Source organism: Protopterus annectens, chromosome 7.part0 (assembly GCF_019279795.1).
Source record: "Protopterus annectens isolate FY-2018-M chromosome 7.part0, PAN1.0, whole genome shotgun sequence".
Classification (NCBI taxonomy): Eukaryota; Metazoa; Chordata; order Ceratodontiformes; family Protopteridae; genus Protopterus; species Protopterus annectens.
The window spans coordinates 244,659,641-244,677,300 of record NC_056739.1 but is presented as its reverse complement, the minus strand read 5'-3'; the positions used below and the strand labels follow the sequence as shown (position 1 = coordinate 244,677,300).

The 17,660-nt window shown below is 46.4% G+C and overlaps 1 protein-coding gene across 1 annotated transcript in view; it reads left to right on the top strand.

The window, feature by feature from the left end:
• Positions 1-846: 846 nt before the first annotated feature.
• Positions 847-17,660, top strand: part of LOC122805930 (vomeronasal type-2 receptor 26-like) — a 34,393-nt gene continuing 17,579 nt past the window's right edge. Inside the window, exon 1 of the mRNA XM_044076173.1 lies at positions 847-894. Within this exon, the coding sequence (XP_043932108.1) occupies positions 847-894 (48 nt within the window). The remainder of the gene's footprint in view (positions 895-17,660) is intronic.

Here is a 17,660-nt window from a genome sequence, read left to right as displayed (position 1 = left end):
ACTTTCCTACTTCACATACTTTTCTATGCGGCCACTATTTTCACAAATCTACAATCCAATTTTCTGCTAACAGCCTTCTGTTTTTAATCTGTTTCCTCATCTGTTGTCTGGTCACTGACCTGTTTTTTTCTTATGCCTTTACCCTTGCTTATACTATATACCTTTAGATCATCTGCTTTTCCTATTGCTGCCTCTAGCATGTGACCTCCTATGATATGTTTCTCTACTATTATGTACAAAATTGACTATACTCAATTATGTTTGCATATATTGTACATTGTTTTTGAATGATGTTATTTGTATGCTTTCTCTGACAAGTTTCTGTACTATGTTTTACTTAGTTTGGATACATTCTTCTCATATGTATATTTTTTTACCATTGTTATTTACATTTGTTTCTGTTTTACTAAAGTAATGTATTTCAGCATTTCCTGGTTAGGGGTCACCACAGAGGAACATCAGTCTGCTTATGATTGGCAGTAGATGTTGACAGTGCCGAGGTGCCAGCCTGCCGCCCAAACTTCAAAAGGCACACCCATTTATGCACGCACCTACCTGCATGTCTTTAAATGTCACTCAACTGCAGGGAGGACATGCAGACTCCACAGAGAAGGCACTCCAGCCGATAATCAAACCGGAGAACTTCTCGCTGTGAGGCGACAATGCCAATCGCTGCACCACTGTGGCCTATATTTGTTCCTGTTTTACTATTGGAGCTTTTCCCCTCAGCTCTCTGCTGAAAAAGGGCTATTGCCTAGTCAGACTAACCCAGTCAACAAATGTCAGATAAAATAAATAAATAAATATTTTTTCTTAGTTTAGTTTAAGCATGGAAAGCAGGCAAAGATGTCAGCAGAGGATTATGGCAAGCTGGCAAAGAACCAGTTGGCAAAGGTGTGTGAATTCAAAGGACTGGTCCATGCCTACCTGACGAAAGAGGAAATGATTTTAGCCTTAGCCACAGCAGTAGCCCAGACCAGCAACCAGGAGGATAACCAATCTGGTGATGTGGATTTGCAGCCCTCAGAAATAGGACAGTTAACCTTTTCTTCAGAGGACTTAAAAATCCATCTGGAGTTAAACAGACTTGAACTGGACTACAAACATTTGGAATTATAATCAGTAGAGGCACTGAGGCTTTTGGAGGCTGAAAAAAATGACAGACTGCAGCATTTGGAGGCTGAAGAAAATGAGAAGCAGCATCAGCATGAGAAGGAGAAATTGACTCTTTGTCAGGGTCATGGAGGTCATGGGGAAAACAATAACTGAACCCCAGAAATTTCTTCTACAATTTACAAAGGGTGATAACTTTGATTTATTCATATACTTAAAAGACTATGTAAACTGTATAATGGTGCTCAAGGGCCCTGGGTACAGTCCCTGACCTCCTTACTCCATGGTAAAGCTGTAACTGCTGTTTCTAAATTGTCTGATACTCATTGGGCAGGATTCACGAAGGCTTGCATGGAGTGTAAGAGACGTGCAACACTCCATGCAAGCCTCGCGATCCAGGAACAGCCCTAAACTCCATGTAAGAGACCAGCTAAAACGTCTCTTACACGGACTGGGCGTGGACATGCTAAATACCTCACTTGCAGCTGAAAGGTATGCAAATGAGGTATATTAGCGATCCACGAAGCAGAAACCAGTCCGTGTAAGAGACGTTTTAGCTGCAGAAATGTACTCAGTTGACAACTGAGTACGTTTCTGCAAATTCCACAACGGAGCCATGTCAGCTCCAAAAAAAGGGTGCATATGACTCAGACAGCATGCCAATGGCCAAATATGTGGCCATTGGCAAGATAACCCGATGCCAAAATATTAAAAATATAATTTGTTTTTAAACCCAGCGCAGCCCCGCGCAAACGGGCTGCGCTGTATAAAACCATAAAAAAGAAGGTTATAAACCCACAAATGTGGGTTTCATGCAATACATGGAATGACAATGCAGGGACCAGCAGACCAAAAACAACATGGCTACCGTGTAGTGGTTGCTAAGGGGGGAAGCTGAGTCTAAGACATGTAACTAAGCATTAGTAGGCAATCTCATGTAAATGAGGGTTAGGATACTGAATCTTACAGTCACATAGCAAATGAGCACAGTCTGAGTAGTGTAAGAGATACATAAGGGGGAGGAATAGAGTAGGAGATAGGTGACATCACAGGGGGAATGGTAGAAAGAAATGCAGTTCATTGGAGGTCAGTGTAACATGACAGATGACAGACACAGATCATGGAAAGAGGTGTGCCACTAGATAAGTCATGGAAAGTCAAGAAATGGAAGGTGTACACTGTTACTTACACCAAAGTTTCTGGCTGGGCGTGCATGCGCACGTGTGCGCGCCATGAAGCGCGAGTAGGGCAGTGTGCGCGCGAGTAAGGCAGACTGAGCATGTGGGAGCGTGTTGGGAGATGTTTAACACTGTTTGCGCGGGTGTGCATGCGTGTAGGGCAGGCTGAGTATGTTGGAGGCTGTTGGCAGACGTGTAACAGTGTTTGCACGGGTGTACGCGCGTTTTAACCCGAATAAGTAGATTCTGAACCGTATAAGCACGTGTGCGCGTGTGTAAGCCACTGTGAGCGTGTTTCTGATGGTATGCACGTTGCTCCCCCCTGAGGAAACAGAGAGGAAAAAGGAAGCAACAGAATTAATAGGAAGCTAGCAGGGATAACTGCTGAAGCTAGCAGGTGAAAACAATTAGAAGTAGGCAATTACACAGGCAGAATAGTAGCCCAGCCCAGCACTTAAAACTCTGCAAACAGTAGTGCAGGATGTTTCTCTTAAGAGACACTGCAAGACAGGAGTAAGCTAATAGAAGTGAAAACTGAAAAAGCTTAACTCAGAGCAGAAATGTTAGGGGCTGCCATAGCTGTCATAATGAGACATAGGCGACTTGCTGAGGGTGGTGACAATGCAGATGGTGCCAGACAACCCACAGTGAGGAGACGGAGAAGAGTGTACAGGCCCAGGGTCACCTATAATGGGTTACATGAGCTGGAGATAGTAGAGCGCTATAGAGTGGACAGAGAGCTCCTGCAGCAAATAGTTGAGCTGTGCAGGCCATGCCTCACACACAGAACCAACAGAGGGGAGCCCATCCCAGTGGAAACCAAGGTATGTGTTGGCCTAAGAATACTAGCAACAGGTACCTTCCAGAGACCAACTGGCGATATGATGGGGATATCACAGGCATCAGCCTCCAGGGTACTGCACCAGTTCCTGGATGCCATGTCAGCACATGTCGGTGATCATGTATATTTCCCCAATGCCTGTGAGGTATTGGCCAGCAATATGCGTCTCTTCCAGCAAATAGCGGATTACCCTGAGGTAGTGGGTGCAATAGACTGCACGCACATATGCATCAATGCACCAGCCGGTGAGCGGGGTAGGGCCTACATTAACCGCAAGGGCTTCCCCTCTATCAACTGCCAGGTCGTGTGTGATGCCCAGGGCATAATAATGAATGTGTGTGCTGGCTGCCCTGGGAATTACCACGATTCCCACATCTGGCATTTGACGCAGCTGTACCAGACATTTGCCAATGGGGACATCCCACACGGACACCTAGTGGGGGATGCAGGTTATGCACTGGAGCCGTGGCTGATGACACCCATCAGAAACGCACACACACCTGAACAGGAACGCCATAATGAGGCACATGCACAAACACGTAATGTAATAGAGCGTGTGTTTGGGCTGCTCAAGTCACGATTCCGGTGTCAGGACACATCTGGTGGAGCCTTGCAGTACACACCAACTACATGTCCCCAAATTGTCATGGTATGTGCTATGCTACATAATATGATCTAGCGAAAACAGCTGCAGCAGGACCAGCATAGGGCTGGGCCAAACAGCCCCCCACCATTGCCAAGGCCATCACAGGCAGAGCATGACTTGGAGGAGGAACAACCTGAGCCTGCCCCAGTAGGCAGAAGGAGGCGTGCCAAGTATGCCCTGGCCTTGGCAAAGAGGCAACGCATAGCACATACACTGGCTCAGTAGGAACCCTGGGAATGATACCCCCTCTGACTCACTCAGATAATAACATGGATGCCTAAAATGACATGACCTGCTCACAAACATATACAGGGAAGTGTAATATGCGCATCCGACAGAGGCAGCCCTGCAGCACCACCTGAGGCATGAATGCCATGTGTTAAGTAATGTAACACCATGTACTATATGCACACATGAGCACCCTGACTAACATCCACCCTCACCAAGCATGAAGCCACAAAATGATGATGGGATGATCAAGTGCAATAACTGGCTGAAGTAATGCAGTTAGTCAACGGGGAGCCAATGTGTTTCAGGCTGGGAAGACATGCGGAGCATGACATGATGCACCACCTGCTAGGGGTGGCGTGCACCTATCATGCCATGCCCCATGGATAATGGCAAAGGCTGTCAGTACCCACAGCATGCCCTGAATAGGTAAGTCTCAAAACACAAACCCACCTTCATAGGTTCCACAAGGGATAGGAACCTAGATGTAATGCTACCCAATGACAGATGTCTAAACAGCAAGATGTGTGCAGTGTAAATGCACACAGTATGGAGAATGTAGATACCAGTCCTGTAATAGAGAACTGGGTCAAGGCTCACATCAGCACCCTAACACTACCAGGTCACACCTCATACTGTGCTGTACAGCCGCAAAACATGGAACAAGCTACAAAAGGAGGGTGACTAGCAAGAAATGTCAAGGATAACCACACCCCCATGTTGGTACCACAACAAGAAGCAGCATGGATTAGCCATGGTCAAGTACCAATGGCTAAAACTGCCTCCCAGTATATAGCCTGCTGCAGACTACTGTCCTAATACCAGGAACTGCACCTGGCCTATGTCGGAATACATGAATATATCAAGCCCCCCAAACCACATTATATTGCTTGACTGAAAATACCCAGACATACACCGGGAGCATTATACTAGCACCAACACAGTAGGAGAAAATTTCCCAGAATCCATAAACCAAAATGCCCAGGAACAATGTACCACTCCCACAAGAGGGTGTGATAATCAGCAACATGTGTACTGGATGGCAAGATGAGAAGTGTACCCCTCACCGGTAAGACCAGACCATAGAGTAATCACACTGGATATACACATCCTGACCCCAGTCCCTGGCCAGAATACCACAGTGAAAAACATGTGTAAAGCATAGGGTGCAGCCCTCCAAACTGATGTTGAATCCACGAAAGGCCCTGTGCAAGTGCAGAATATGGGACACACCACAGAACATGTTATACAGGCATTCCATGAACACAGCCAGGAATGCTTGGAGTATGCAATCACAAATAACAACAACACACAATGCCATACACGCAGGCATCTGGCATGCTGGACTCCAGCCATTACCAAACCATGCAAGAGAATGAGGAAGCTACCACATAATAGAGCAAACATAAAAAGGGAAGTAATCACTGACCAGTAGTATGGCAATAACATATGTCCACACATACAATCCACTAAGTCCAGCCACAACAAGTAGAATCTGTGAATCCAGAGGCAATGTGACACCAGTCCCAAGTTCACAGACAACCACAACACCCCCCCAATAAATACAAATATATATGATAGATGCAACCATGTATCCAAACCAGAGGTTGAGCTCCACCAACTCAGTACTGTCAAAACTAGTCAGGAGGAGAACGTAACCAAATACACCACAAACCCAGTCCCACATAGACCTACCACAACTGTAAACCAAACACATAAATACAGACAAATATTCCCGGAGGCCTTAATTACAAACACACCACACCAACAGAAGCCACCAAAGCAGATCACAAGCAACCACAACCTTCAAACATAGCACATGCAACGAATAGTACGCAAAGCTGGTGTGCCAAACAGTCACAGGCCAGAAGGAGAAACAACATGCCTGATACAGTTGTAATAGGTGTCTGTATAGGCAGACACACTGCTGTCCCACTCACCAGACTGAACAAGGGAAAGGGTAGAGTAAGCTGCCTGTAGGCTGCCACAAAATGCCACATAACACAAGTACGCAGGTCACCCCAAAGTAAGCAGAAATATGATGCACTCAATGTCCATGCTGGTGTGAATTACCTGAGATGTACCTCAGTGGTCAACATGAAAAGAGACATGTATGGTCCCTCTGAGTATGTACCCCAGGCTGGTATGACACTGGCTGTGTGCAGCATCCAACCCTCACCAAGAATGATGCCACAGTACAAACACAGAATGCTCATGTTTAACAGCTGGCACAGTTACAGCTGTCAGTCCAAGAGGGTCTAATGTCTGTCTGCTTGAGATGTCAAGCATGACAAGCCATGCTGCTGTTCCAGGGATGGCTTGCACCTGTTACCCGTGTGCGTCTGGATACTGGATAAGGCCTTTGCTGCCTCCATAGAGCCATATGTAGGCAAGGGCAAAAAGATTACCCACCACCCTAGAAAACATAAGTGGTAGGAAACATAAGGGTAATGCTGACCAATGCCAGATGTGTAAACTGCAATATGCATGCCCCTGAGGCACTTCCCATAATGGAGAACATCGATGTCTGTGCAGTGACAGAAGCCTGCTGCAAGCCTAGTGATAGCACACCAGCACTACTAGGTTATACCACATATCATGTGTTATGGCCTCAACACCTGCACCAAAACATCATAGGAGGGGGAGTATCCATATGCAGCACAGACACCCATATGGCCAGGTAACTGACAATGCACAAAGCAGCGGAGACCACCCATGTGCACCTAACTGTAGTCAAAACTGCTGTACAGTCTGTAGCATGCGACAGACCACACTCTCACACACAAGAACTCCACCCAGACATCCTGAAGACACTGGACAGTATGAATGTCCCACCAAATACCAGACAAGGTACACACAAATTACCACATAGGTGGCAAACCATTATGTATGCAAGGAGTAATCAGGGACCTAGGGACACAGGTCGACAGTAATCTGTCATGTGACACCCACAATGCCAATGTGGCTAGGAAGATTGTCGATATTGGACACCGTATCATGAAAGGATTCACATCTACATCAACAGAGGTCACTGTGCCTCTGTACTGTTCCCTTATCAGACCCATAATCTAGTACAATGACTCATATGGGATGTACCATACGTGACACCTGCAGCGGTTCGGAAGACCTCATAGTTACCCCACCAACAGGATAAAGGGTGTGAAATATATGTCATATGCTGCCTGGCTGTAGACACCCCAGCTGAATGCAGTCACAGACTGCCTACACAGAGGCATTGTATGTCTGTTGTACAAGGCCATGTCCAACACAGGAGTAATGGACATGCTCCACCACAGGAAATCAAAGCCATTGGAGCTGTGAGAGTGACAGATGTCAGCCTCAACACATAATGAAATAAGATGTGCTGGAGGGACAGATACATAACCCAGAGGCTCCCCACACCCAGAAACAGGATCCCAATCCATGTTAGGCAGAGCCCCTCACTGACACCCCTCAACAGGAATATTGCCAACTGGATGGATGATCGTACATGTATACTGGGGGTCCTCACTGTGTCACGACCAGACAGAGGCACAGTGAAGAAATTCATAAATGGCCATAAGAGAACATAGCAAGGGGTGGCGAAAGACACGCACACTCTGGCTAGGCTTACTAATGGCCTAGGGTGTATAGCCTAGTATGAACCCATGAACCTATGAAGATACAAAACGTACAGGACACTAAGGATAATCACAAGGCTTACCCAACTGATGGTAGGAACCATATTGGGCATCCACAGATATGCTCCGAATCACACAGATATTACAAACAACATACTAAACACACACACATATTGCTAACATACAACCTGTCAGGTGCAGTGCAAACACCCCCCCCCCCCACAGAGTGCAAAATACCTATCCCAGCAGACTGATGGTCTCCTGACATTGCAGATGCTGAGGTAACAGCCATCATCTGCAAAGCAGAACACACAGCAGCAAAGGTATGTGATGGTGTCCTGTGCTGAGGCCAACATGGACTCCAAGAATAATGGAATGCCAAATCACACTACTGCCCACTGTCAGCCTTACCACAGGATATGTACCCAAGGAGCAGTGTACAACAACAGTGGTCCATCACAACAAAGGTGTTGCCTGAATGGATACTGCAAACTACCACCCCAGGATCCTGACAAGCTTGTTCTGCACAGCTATGGAAAGGATCAGTATGTACCGCAGACAGAAGGTTATTGTGGACCTACTGATACTGGACCCTACACAGTGTGGCTGTCGTAACTGCAGATCCTGCCCCTAAACATGTTTGACCCATTTGAAGCAGTCATTAAGGTAATTGATGAGGGCAATGTGGTCCACACAGTGTAGCTGGACCGTGCACATTCTTCTAGACAATACCGTATGAGTTCAGTATGGATATGTTCACCAGCTTAAATATATACCCCTATGTCAGTAGAGAGGTTGCAAACCAGACCAAGGACAGAACTGACATGGTCAGACATGCCGCATCCATGTCAGACTACAAAGCAGATATGAGTGGCATCCCACAAGGCCTGGTCTTGCCCCCCCCGTTCTGTATATATGTCCCATAGGTATAGGCCAACATGGAAGGACTGTGACTGAACATGTATGCAGAGGAGTACAAACAGCCCACCATATCTGACCCCCCGCTGACACAAGCAACCCACAAAAGGGCCACCTACAAACAGACAACTGGAGCCATAGCCATGTCAGCAAGCTAATTGCAGAACTGTGTATAGACAACCACCGTGGATATACAGTAAGTGCCCACAAATTACCACACAGGTGTTAACCCATGACGTACCTAACATGTAATGTGAGACCTGGGTACAAAAGGTGATAGATATCCTGCAATGGACAAACATGTGGCTGTAGTGTTCGCAGAAACATATACTATATACCCACCCAAACATGAAGGTTGGCAGATGTAGATAAGGGGAACTCACTGTGGCTCTGCAGTCATCCTCCATCAGCGTCACAAGTGACTACAATAGCTCCTGTGGGATATACCGCAGCAGACACCTCCATCAACTGTAAAGTCCACAACAGTACCCCACCAGGAGTAGCAAAGAGCATGAACAGATGCCATGTGTTGGCTGAGTAAACAAACTGCAGCCCCACACACCGCCATACTGCCCAGCTACAGGCAAGCTGTGCCTGATGTATGAAGCCATGTCCAACCTGGAATGAATGAACATGTTGCACCTTGTACAATCTGAATGGCAGTGAGCTATGCACATGAGAGACCTGAAACCCAGCACTGACATACATAGGACAAGCTGTACAAAATGATCCATAACACAGAAGGCACCCCCACTCTTCAGTAAACTCCTGGTACAGGTCAGCCAGAGAGTCACATATCGACACCCCTCAAGAGGAATCCTGATGAGTGGATGGGAGATGGTAGGCTAACCCTGGGTATCACTGTTATGTCAGAGGTAGACGGAGGCACAGTATACTAACCATGACATATGTCATGGCAAACTCCAGTTACAATGTGTGTCGAAGGACAAACACACCCTGTGACTAGCATCAGAAATGGCCTAGGGAACATTGCTAGTGTTTGCCAATGTCCACCCATGTTGTAGAATACACTAGCAATGTTGGACGAGCCTGGTGTTGGTAGTCCATATCTGAACATAATGCAACATGGTCATATGTGCACAACTGGCCCCTACACGGTCTGTTGTGCTCACTATGAAGATGTCAAGCAGTCATAGGACTAAAGCCCAGGATACTGTCCACCACAGTCAAAGTACTGAACCAGTACACTATACGGTACTACAGTGTTAGGTCATTATGAAAGTATGTTGAGAACTGTCTGCAAAGTATCCCATGCAATCCCTGCAGGCACAGTATAATCCCTGTTGTGGCAGACACGAAGCAGTTGGCCAGTTAGTACACAACATGACACCCAACACACAACCATAAACATGAGATATTGTTGAAGTGCACACACACCCAAATATGTGGTGGACTTCAGAATACAACATATGGAAAGCTCACACTGGGCATGCTCGCACACTTTGATAAATGAGGCATATGTCAGACAACATGCCATGGAAAGGCTGAACTGGGCATGCTCACACACTTAGGCCATATCTCCGTATAGCAGTTGGCCACACATATCTGGTATTTGTACGTGTCAGTCCAGGAACCAACCACAACACAGCAATCTGCCCAGTGCACACAGTAAATGACTACAGAGACATAAGTGATATAGTGGATCGCCGTCATATGCAAACATCTTCCACAGATACACAAGTTGGTCATAGTAACAGGGAATGCTATGGCAATAAAGACCTGCAAACAGTAGAACAGCACAACAAATATTGTGCATCCGACAATTGAACATATGGGTGTAGAGGTCAATACTAGGCTTGTTGCCCTAGGGAATGACAGCTCAGCCAGAGTGTGCTTGGCATCTGCATCCCCAGGACAGTAGGCTACTGTGCCACTGTAAAGTAGGTCACAGAAGGCAACATGTGAGGCTAGTGAGCTGTGCCTCTGTCAAGCAGGGGCACCGTGGAGGTACCAGGGATTGAATGTGCTAAGCCACAGCCATGTTGTCGGTGTGTGCTGGGAGAGGGTTGCTGAGGATCTCTGACAGTAGGTGTCCGTCAATAACAGACTGAGGGGAGCCCTATCTGCATTCTCTGGATGATTCCACTGTCAACACTGTGTTGTAATGATTATGTGTGAATGAAGTGCCGTGCCGGAACTGTTCACAGATGTCCTCCCTCTGTGGGCTACAGCTCTGCAATGTATTAGCTCACTCTGTCTGTTGTACGGCGCATATATGGCTGGTGTACAGCTGAGAGGTGTCTTGTTGTGGAGCAGTCATGGGTATATGTGGGATAGCATGATCAATGCAAACTGTACACATGCTCATAGAATGCAATTGTCAAGGATTATGCTGAGTGGCCAGTATAGTCCCCCAGCATGGGTCCTCTGAAGTCGTCCACCCCAGTCTTCACAAGTGTAGAGTCTGCTTGTGCTAAATACAGTTTGTGTGCAGTGACAACCTTGGCTGGGGGTGGAGATGGGATATGGATGTCCAGGGAAAGGTGGGTATGGTCAGATATCAACAATGGTGGTCTACCTCTGGTGTGGAACAGTGGGTACCCACGTTGCAGATGGACAGGTGCAATATGTATTCCCCCATGCGGCTGTGGTGTGTGGTTCTGCCATAGCACATGGACCCACAAATTGTAATGGCTGTAGGGTAAAGTGGTAGAGGCCTGAGTAGTTCTCACACACAATATGCCTGTACCTGATGTTAACAACTGGAATGGTGTATGTGAACACCTGCATGTCCCGGCACTGTTCCCAGGGAAGATAAGTGTGTGCCCTGGATGTGGGTGTGGTGTTCTGGACTGGTTGTGTTGTGTGTTACAGGTCCTGTGGTCACAAAGCATGGTATAGAACATAACCTGCCAGTGCAATGTGCATATCTGACCCTGACGTAGGTGGCTGCAAATGCATATATATGCTATCCCCCACCTGACAGGTAGTACTACATGTACATACCTCTGTAGAAATAAAGATGTCAGCACCCTATAAATACTGCAGGTGCAGAACAGATGCCCAGTAATTCGGATAGTGCGCTCCGCTAATGCGTCTCCCTCAAGTGTCATAATATAGTTAGGTAGGGGTTTGAATCCTGTACATGCTCAGTGTGTGTGGAGGGGGTTAGTGTGTGTTCAAGACTGTATGAAAGAAGTATCCCTTTTGCCAACTAGGAGAACACACTACAGGATGCACATTCCCCTTTCAAAACACTGATGATGTCAGCACCCTATAAGTACAGCAGGAGAAGGAAATCCTCCCAGTAATGCGAATAGCGCGCTCCGCTAATGCGTCCATCTCAAATGTCATAACATAGTTAGGTAGCGGTTTGAATCCTGTACATGCTCAGTGTGTGTGGAGGGGGTTAGTGTGTGTTCAAGACTGTATGAAATAAGTATCCCTTTTGCCAACTAGGAGAACACACTACAGGATGCACATTCCCCTTTCTAAACACTGATGATGTCAGCACCCTATAAGTACAGCAGGAGAAGGAAAGCCTCCCAGTAATGCGAATAGCGCACTCTGCTAATGCGTCCGACTCGAATGTCATAACACAGTTAGGTAGTGGTTTGAATCCTGCAAATGGCACGTGTGTGTGTTTGGATGAGGGGGGGTTAGTGTGTGTACAATTTTGTGTGAGGGAAATGTCCCTTTTGGCAACTGGGAGAACACACTACAGGATGCACATTCCCCTTTCTAAACATAGATGATGTCAGCACCCTATAAGTACAGCAGGAGAAGGGAAGCCTACCAATAATGTGACTAGCGCACTCTGCTAATGTGTCCGTCTCAAGTGTCAGAACATAGTTAGGTATGAGTTTGAATCCTGCAAATGCTCAGTGTGTGTGGAGGGGGCTAGTGTGTGTGCAAGTCTGTATGAAGGAAATATCCCTTTTGGCAACTAGGAGAACACACGACAGGATGCACATTCCCCTTTCTAAACACTGATGATGTCAGCACCCTATAAGTACAGCAGGAGAAGGGAAAACTCCCAGTAATTCGAATAGTGCACTCTGCTAATGCGTCTCTCCCGAGTGTCATAATATAGTTAGGTAGGAGTTGGAAACCTGTAAATGGCATGTGTGTGTGTTTGGATGTGGGGACTCTGTGTGTGTGCAATTCTGTATGAAAAACATGTGCTTTTTTGAAATCTGGGGATCACACTACGTGATGCACATTACCCTTTCCAAACAGTGATGATGACAGCACCCTATACATACAGCTGGAGAAGAGACATCTGCCAGTACTCAGAATAGCGCAACCTGCTACAGCGTCACTCTCAAGTGCCATAACATATTTAGGTAGGGGTTTGAAACCTGCAAGTGTGTGTGTGTTTGGATGTGGGGAGTTTGTGTGTGTGCATTTCCGTAAAAAAAACATGTTAGTTTTGGCAATCAGGAGATCACACTACCTGATGCACATTACCCTTTCAAAATACTGATAATGTCAGCACCCTATACGTACAGCCAGAGAAGAGGAGCTATCTAGTAATCTGAATAGTGTGCTTTGCTAATGCGTCTCTCTCACGTGGCGTGACTTAGTTAGGCAGGGGTATGAATCCTGCAAATGGCAAGTGTGCATGTGTGTGTGTGGGGGTAGTAGGGTGTGTGTAAATGCAAGTGTGAGAGAACAGATCCTTTTGGCAAATACTACAATACACCAGATGTTGCATATTCCCCCAGTAAACACAGGAGATGTCACCACACTATCAGCACAGCCAAACAGGGCTAGTTGGCTAGTAATGCCAATAGTGCACTCTGCTACTGTGTCTATTACCATTGCCAGAGTACAGATAGTTATGTTTTGGTAACCCACAACTGCCACGTGTGGTTGTGTCACGCATTATGACCTTGTGTGGGTCTTTGTACATAACAATGCATGCCATTGCCTAAACCAGCAATGGCATTGCACACATGATGTATGTGTGTGACACATACACATAAATACCTGTGACCTGCAGTAGTTACCATGTCTGACACATGCCTCAAGTGGATAAATGGTATTTGCAATGTATACCAATATGACTGTGTCTTACTGTGCAGGGGCTGCACGCGGTATGTGTCTATACAGTGTGGGTGTATATGGTAAAATACCTACAGCAGGGGATATACATCTGGTCTGGGCCATATAGTGTACATGTAGTCGATGAACAGGTGCTGCATGTTCCCACCTGTTGTGGTAGTGGTACCATGTCATTCCACTGCAATTCAGTGTCCACATGCTGTGAACCCTTCAACTAGTGTGTTGTAGCTACAGTAATGCTCACGCACAATGTTTGGCTGGATGCAGTCCAGCCATATAAAGACAGTTCTTGAGACTGTCATATTGCCAGTGTTGTTATGGAGGATAGGTGGTCTTCCTGTGTATGGGAGGGTTGTATGTGCCAGGCTATGAACCAGATGGCAGTCCAACACACTGTTAGCTGCACATGATTAGGCCCTGATGCTTTGTGCTGTGCCAACAACCTGGAGGTGTGTGTATCTGTGGTGCCTTGGGATACCACCCCCCTGTCCATGTGTGTTACATGTGTAGGGGACGACAGGCATGGTATGGGCATAACCTGTCAGTGATGGGTAACACCTGTGAGCCATGAAGCAGGACTCTGGTACTGCACAGACATTGCAGTTCACCGTGCTGAGGACAGTGTCCAGTGCATGCATCTTGCGGTGTACACTGCTGTTGTTGTGTAGCAGCACTGTTAGTGTCCTAACCTGTGTGATACCTGCGGAGGTGGCTATGTAAACCATGTCCTGCAGCATAAGGCAGTATGTGTGTATCAAGGAGCTTTGCCAATATACATCGGGCCATGGGTGTCACGTGCAAGATGACCCTTGCACATCATTGTGGCTTCCCTAGCATGTAAGCACACATTGACAGCCAGTGGATACCCTATGAATGACATTGGAGACTGAGCATAATGTAGACATACAACACCCTTCCCACATATAGTGGTAGCATACCTGGTGAGGGTATGTTGGCAACCAAGATCAGGCTCATACTGGCCTGTGCCACATGCTGAGAGATCCATTCTATGTTCCCTATCATGTAGTCCAGGGAGGTATGTCTCAGGTCAGCCATACTGGCATGGTCAATGAGTGAGTCATATGTGTCCATGCCTCTGACTGACCTGTATGCATGTGTTCTGTGGTGGACCATAGTGCCCCTGAGGCATATCACTGTGACCTTCACCAGATACAGCCTGTTGAGCAGGATCCCAGTGCAGCACCCAAGACAGGTACCTGACACGTCTGTGGCAGGTGTGTTGTGTAGCCCTACAGGCTGTGAGTGTGTGGCACACGGGATGTGTGTGCCATGTGTGGCATGGGCTCTGTTCCGACGGAACATATGCCTGTGTGCCAGCTGTGGAGGTGTGTGATGCTCAGGCAGGATGCTATTCTGAGTTCCCACGTATGCCCCAGTGTGTTCAGCATGCTGTCAGTGCGTGTCAATGTCTGACTTGTATTGTAGTCACTGTAATATTTTTTATTTATTTATTTATTTATTTATCTTACATTTGTTGACCGGGATAGTCCGACTGGATGCATGTCCATTTTCAGCGGAGGCCCGGGGAGAAAAGCTCCAAGGGTAAGCAGATACAGCATTACATAATACCAGCATTACATATTACAAACAAATTATTTACAGAGATTACATAAGTAAGCAAGTTGAACATGTTCCACAGGTTAAAGTTAGTCCTGAGCACAAGTCAGGATTAAATTAAATTACACAGTAAACTGGTTAACAGATTTTACACATTCGAGTTAGCCAGGCTTGATACAGTGACATAGCCAGTTAAGTGACAAATGTTGTTTGAGTCTAGTGTTAAATTGACCTAAGGTGGAAAGTAAGGTAATATCAGCTGGAAGTGAGTTCCAGGATCTACTTACAGAGTTTGCAAAGAGAGAATCACCGGCTGTGTTATTCATTTTGCTAGTCTGAATTAGTAGTTTGTTAGAGGATCGAAGCGGTCTAGGATTGTTATAGGGGGTGATAATATTTGAAGTGCAGGAGTATTGTCCGGATTATAGAGGATTTTATAGGCCATAATCAGTGCACCTTGGCCTCTGCACCAATTGTAAGCCAGCATTTGCTAATTGCATACAGCCAGTTGTGTACTGATTGCAGCTTTCACTGTGATTTCAGGACAGTGCTATAAAACGGTATGTCAGATAGGCGTTGCCATTTCAGATTGTAAGGGCGGGGATCATGCTGGTATGCTGTGGACACTGTTCTGTGAGTGTAAAGGTTAGTATCTCTCTCATGATTCAGGCTGTGTTGTAGATTCACATTTCTCCATTCCTCTCTCCTGTTCCCTGTAGTAAGTGTGTATGCACAATGACACCTACAACTATATATAGATATATATTTATATATATATATGTACATATACATACATTTATATATGTACATTAACTGACATTATTACCTACAAGCTACCAACTAGCATGGCTGTTTCTGTTCACACACTACTATTATGGGAGTCCAGTAGTTTTGACAGTAATTCTAAATGACATGCTTTCGGTACTACACATCTTATATTCCCTTTACATTCATCCCGACTATTACATGTTATATTTATTTTAGCACAATGTTCTTATATAAGAGTCATGGCTTAGTGGTAGGTCATACAGACTACTGTTTTCAAGGTCCTGGGTTTGGGACTGACAGTGGGATTTTATTTTGCTTTTGAACTGAGTACAGGACCTGTCAATCAAAGTGACTAAGGCACTTTTAAGCAGTTGTAACTGGGTTAGCGCTGGTTTGTGCAGAGCTCACGAATGCGCACTGGTGGTTAGCTCCGCGCACACATGCACACACCTGCTTACAACCGCTTAACAGTGCTTACTCTGGCGCACACCCGCGCTATTTTCTTTGAAAGAAATGAAAATGGGGAGACAGAAAAGTGGTGAAAAAGGGGTCACAAAGAGGGTAAGACAGTAGGGAAAGAAGCTTGGGATTTGCAGGAGGGATGTAGGTAAGGCCCATAGCTGCCCATTTCTTCATCAGCAACAGCTGTGCATATGTATGTAATTTGGTGTGACATTTGAAACCTTCCACCCCTGAGAGAGGTGTCAGGACAAATAATACTTGTTGTACAGCCAATTGTAATTGATAGTTTCCATGTCCAGCAGACATGTGTGCGGAATGGGCAGCTATGTATGGGGCGTAATTTTTTTGTGGGTACAGAGTGCCCTTTTTTTTTTTTTTTTTTCAGGTGAGAGTGGTATGTCAGGTGAAGGAAGTCGGTACAGCTGGGGAGGTAGGTTGGGTAGGTAAACAGACAAGACAAACAAGATGCATACAGGGGCGGTGTATGACATGTGTGGGGGGGTTATACAATTGACGGGGATGGAGGTTTGGATATCCAGAGCCCATGAGCCCACAGACGGCAACAGTGGAACTGATATCCCCACCCATAGGCAGTTGCCACTGTTCCTTCACTGCCCAGGATGGGGCTGTGCTGGGGGCTGTGTAGGATGGGCAACAGGCATGCCCGTAAGTTGTGCCACCCATGCCTCAAGCTGGTGTAGGGGCTCGAGAACAGAGTCCCGAATCTCCCTACGCACCACAGTCCGGATGCTACGGAGGGTGAGTGGTGGTTCTCCTCTGGCCACAATTGCAGAGGGGGGTGAGCCCCATCCCCTGCAGCGCTTCCACCCGCAGGTGGCACAGGGCCACTGGAGGAGGGTCCAGACTGGGCGCTAGTGCCAGGTGCACTCGCCAGCTGAGGTGGGAGAGGTGGGTCCTCTGGAACCCGCCTTCCCTGTCGTCCTATGTTTTGCATTATGTCATGACAGTTTGGGTTAGTGACATATAATACCATTCACAATTAGTTGTAACAGCATGCATTAGTATTCCCATTAACCAAACACCCAGATATTCACACCATTGAACAGCGAGCATAACACATGCATAATTTGAACAGCAATACACAGTCCAACAACATGCAGGGTTGACTGATGGCAACAGGCCATCAGGTTTGGATGTATGAACAGGGCAGATGCATCAACGGACATGCAAATATATATGACCCAACAGGACAAATGTCCAGGGGTGTTAATTGTGATTGCACATACCATTTTCACATGGAATGGGTTATATGTGGTTAT